The sequence below is a fragment of the Arachis ipaensis genome, chromosome B1 (genome assembly GCF_059453495.1).
Source record: "Arachis ipaensis isolate K30076 ecotype BB chromosome B1, ASM5945349v1, whole genome shotgun sequence".
NCBI lineage: Eukaryota > Viridiplantae > Streptophyta > Magnoliopsida > Fabales > Fabaceae > Arachis > Arachis ipaensis.
This window is the reverse complement of record NC_142436.1, coordinates 37,003,661-37,008,114: the sequence shown is the minus strand read 5'-3', so window position 1 is coordinate 37,008,114 and position 4,454 is coordinate 37,003,661. Positions and strand designations below refer to the sequence as shown.

The window sequence follows — 4,454 nt, the reverse complement described above, 5'->3', positions numbered from 1 at the left end:
TGTGGCTACTCAATATATTTTACAACATTTTTGTTAAATTTAACTTCATGTTTGCCGTGGCTATTTTTTTCAATACAGTATTTCACACCATGGCTAATTAGACAATGACCATAGCTATTCAAAGATTTTCACGATTCTTAAAACCGTGGCTAATAGCGTCAAATATGTAACAAAATAAAAATCAACCCTCTAATTGTCCACAGTTCCTCTTTCACAGCTATTTTGAGTTAGTCACGGTTTTTGTTTTTTTCAAATTTTAGCCACCGTTTTAACCATCACTAAATCGTGCTTTTGTTGTAGCTCCAACTATAGCTAATGCCAAATAGTAAGGTGTTTTATGTATTTTATATCATTGTATAGTTTATTTTTTAGTTGGGACGTAATTTGAACAGTTCTACCTTTTAATTGTTTTTAAATGTTCAAAATAAAAAAAAATGTAACAATTATCTAATATTACTAAATTATTGAACTTATCCTTTTTCCTTTTTTTTCTTCCCTTTTATTTGTGCGTCCCATTCGATTATTTTAGGTTGGTGAATCAAATAAATCGAATAAACCATATAGCCAATTGAACAACCCAATCAAATGACAATAATTCAGCATAAACTATACTTTGTATTATTTCAAGGAAAGATGCAATTCAGAAGAATGCAACATTATTAACAACGTAAGATGACATATTTAATCAGAACTTCCATCAACAAACTTCTACTTCACCCTTTGAAGCTTCAACGGCATCATCACTTTTATCCGCTTTGGCTTTTTGGTCATCAAGATAATGTTGATAAATATAGGAAATGAATCCCCATATTGCTAAAAACAAAGCAACAGCTTTAACACCACTGAACTTATCATGAAAGAAGAAAACAGCAAGAACTGGAACTATAGGCAAGGACAAAGTGCTTATAAGATTGGAGAACAATGAAGACACCTCCAAAATCAACCCTATCATACCAATTGAAAATACTTGCCATGTCACAGCAATCCAAACCAAAGTCATTACATATGACACACTCCCCTTTTGGTAACTTTGCATTTCATTGTGCAAAGTTTTCCATTCCCCGCTCGCGAACAACCCCACGACACAACCGGTTGTAGCAACGAAGGAAGGGTAGATTTGCATGCCCAATATGGAAGAAAATGTTTTCCTCTTGATGACTTTGTCAAATGAAAGTTGCATCAGAGAGAGGTATAAGGAGAACACAGCAGATGCAAAAACAGTGCACAAGAAGCCTATTATGTACTTCCCTCTTGGGATACCAGACGATTCGCCAGAATCAGAGTTGATTGCGAGCAGGGAAGCCGATATAGTAAGAAGGACTATGGAATTGAATATGAATGCTGTGAATTTCTGGGAATTGAGGAAGTAAGAGAATAATGCATTGAAGGCTAGTTGAGTAGCACATAGTAGAGAATATGTGGAAACAGGTAGATATAGAAGTCCATATGAATACATCAAGTTATCACCAGTTAATAGAAGTCCAAAGCCTATGTAGAGGAGAATTAAGGAGGAAACTTTTGGTTTGGTATTTTTAAAGGAATCTTTGCTGTTGTTGTTGGATTTGGATTGTCGTGATGATGATGAGAAGTAAAAGAGCAACGGAAGTAACACCGGGAAGCCGGCCGATTGAACAAATGTCGACATCCATTTGCTGTTGCCGCCTTTGTCGAAGTATAGCCTTCCTAAAAGGACAGCAGCAGATTGGCCTGCTAGGAGAAAGATTATGTATACAGAAACACAAAACCACTTTCTGTATCTTTTTAACATTGTTTGTTTCTTTTGTTGGTGTTGATGAAAGACAGAGGTTCTGTCTTTGCTTGAATTCTTCTCTGAGGAATAACATCAAACATGTAACAAGCTAGGATCAGTTGATTCAGTTCAACCTTCTATAAACTCTATAAATTTACAAAATAATTGAGAGAAAATTAGAAGTAAATTGCAATAATCATAAGAAAAGTTAAGTATTAACAATTGAAACAACACGACACGTATTTCTGTTAAAACTATTTTATCAGTTGTTTTATACTCACGTGAGACTGATAGTTAACCAAAGAGAATTAACAGTTTAATATTTCGTACTATTCCAATCAACTATAATAATAATAATAATAATAATGATTACCAAACTAGTAACTAATTCTAAGTTATCTTACTAATCCTATAAGACATGGTACATCACTGAGAGTCTGATATATTAAATAATAGAATTCACTCATTGTTAGCTTAATTATAATTGTTTAAAAAAAAACTGCTTATGCTGTTGTCAAGGTGATGAAACTAAGATAGAAGGTAAGACACACGTAGTAGTGTTCAATCTAATAAGCTCTGCTTTTTTCTTAAGTTTCAATCTTATAGAATAATAGCAATACAGTAAGATGGAAAAGTGATTCTGTTAAGTTCTTAACTATTTCTCTTTCAAGATTCCTAAAGAGAGGTACAAAAAGGAAACAAAAAAGGGGCGCGGGGGTGATGAGAGAAATCTAGAAATCCAAGCAAATTTTGAGGGAGAAACCAACCTGTACTTTCTAACTGGAGCTCTTGAACTATCTCCATGAAAGCAAGAAAATTAAATTAAAGTGCACTAACCTATATATTGTGAGAGATGATAAGCTCAAAGATATTTTGAAGTGGTGTTTACACTTTGCAAGTAAAATATGAGTGAGTGATGGATTGTGCAGCCAATGTTGAAGTTATTTTAAGAGAGAAATGAGATAGGAAAACAAAACACTAATAACGAGACACAAAATGTTAAAAGTTTAATTTATGTGAATTAAATAAAAATATTAATAAAATGAGATCGACAAAGCATTAATAAAAAAGAAAAAATCTTAAAAACTATCATTAATATAAATGATAATAAATTACATATTTATATTTTTAATTATAAACTAATATTAAAAAGTTCAATAGTTTATACATATATTGTCCCTGATATTTATGAATTTTTTAAAAATATTTTAATATCTAATTTTATTTAATTTCGTACAAATATTTAGAGTTAAATTCTAAAAATAATTTTTTATATAAATTAAAAATATTAGAAATAAAATTAAATATTAAGATTATTTTTTATAACAAAAATCACATATGTTAAGAAAAAATACATTTTATATATATATATATATATATATTACTCTTTTAGATTGTAGGAAGAAATTTCAAGATGACAATGACTTTGTTGTAGTAATATGAATTTGAAACTTTGAATTGACTTTGCTGTAAGGGGCTTGCAAGTAGGTAGATAGAGCTCGGCCGCAATTTTTCATATGCCCAAACTATCACACTAGATATTTTCCTTCTCTATGAAGGAAAAATTAGGACTATATTAGTAATCAAACTAATTGAAATAGGATACAACTACCACCAGTGATTTTAAGATACAATAATAATTATTACCTTTCGTTTTCTCCATTAAAATATGAGTGAAGTATTTAAAAAGTAGTAATCAAATGAAACAAGGACAGTAATATTTAACAAAGTTTAGTTTTACTTTATTTTTCTTTACACAACCTTTTTGGAAACTACACACTCATCTGTTAAGATTCTTATAAAAGTATGAGATTAAAAAGAAGAAAATAATAGTATGTCACTTTGTGCATGTTTATTTTTGAAATTCCGTATTATGTGCCGAAACGGAAGAGGCAAACACAACACGTCGCCCGCCCATGTGTGTATTTTTGCCTAAATTCCGCAAGTGCCATGCTTTTCTATCTCGGTCAAAATAAAAGTTTTAAATTAAAATCAAAACTATTTGTGTACCATACATTAACGATAAAGTATGTGTTTGGATTGAGATTTATAAACGAAAGTTAAATTGTCATGAAGGTGAGGCTCTTCTCACTTTTAATTGTTTTATTTTTGATCTATATTGTTAGTGTAGTTTTCATTTTCTATAACATAGTTAAAACTAAATTTATAACTAAAGTGGTAAAAATTTATAGAGAAAATAAAAACAAAAGCTAACAAGAAATAAAGAAAGCAAAATTTTACAACTAGCAAAACTAGCAAATAAATCAAAAATTAAACTATTCACAATATTGACATATATACAATAACCAATAACAAGCACACATTGCAATTCCCCAGGAACGGCGCCAAAAATTTGAAAGAGTAAAACCGTCGGTTTAGAATTTCTTCTCGGTAAAAGAGAAATAACTCCGTTGTAAGTATAGTTCTAAACCGACAAGTAATGCTCAATCAAAGTTTAATTTGTTTGTCACGAATGTAAACCAATAAAAATACCAAGAGTATTAGATCTCGGGTCGTCTATCAAAGGAATTGCAGTGAGGTATGCACATTATTGGTTATGGTATCCAAAGGGGAGGGGGGTTGCATATAAGAAAACAAGAATTTAAATGGCAATAAAAGTAAAGCAAATAATTAAAGAAAGCAAGTAATAAAGAGAGACATTCATGGCAAGGGTTGACAATATAGGCTTTCTATCCTAGTCATT

At 30.7% G+C, this 4,454-nt stretch overlaps 1 protein-coding gene across 2 annotated transcripts; it reads right to left on the bottom strand.

The window, feature by feature from the left end:
* Positions 1 to 586: 586 nt before the first annotated feature.
* Positions 587 to 2,733, bottom strand: LOC107628726 (putative purine permease 11). Of its 2 annotated transcripts, none has more exons than XM_016331311.3 (2): positions 2,518 to 2,733; positions 587 to 1,830 (listed from the first exon to the last, which is right to left on the bottom strand). In XM_016331311.3, exons 1-2 carry the CDS (start codon positions 2,552 to 2,554, stop codon positions 698 to 700), a joined length of 1,170 nt encoding a protein of 389 aa, XP_016186797.1. In that variant the 5' UTR covers positions 2,555 to 2,733; the 3' UTR covers positions 587 to 697. The 2 variants fall into 2 exon arrangements, with proteins under 2 accessions (XP_016186797.1, XP_016186804.1); XM_016331318.3 differs by having other exon boundaries at positions 587 to 1,896; positions 2,518 to 2,620.
* Positions 2,734 to 4,454: the final 1,721 nt, after the last annotated feature.

What these genes read in the sequence shown, in the direction of transcription:
- LOC107628726 (XM_016331311.3), bottom strand. Translation starts at nt 2,554, where the DNA reads ATGGAGATAGTTCAAGAGCTCCAGTTAGAAAGTACAG. An exon ending in GCTCCAGTTAGAAAGTACAG is followed by an intron (nt 1,831 to 2,517) that starts GTTGGTTTCTCC and finishes GTTATTCCTCAG; the next exon opens with AGAAGAATTCAAGCAAAGAC.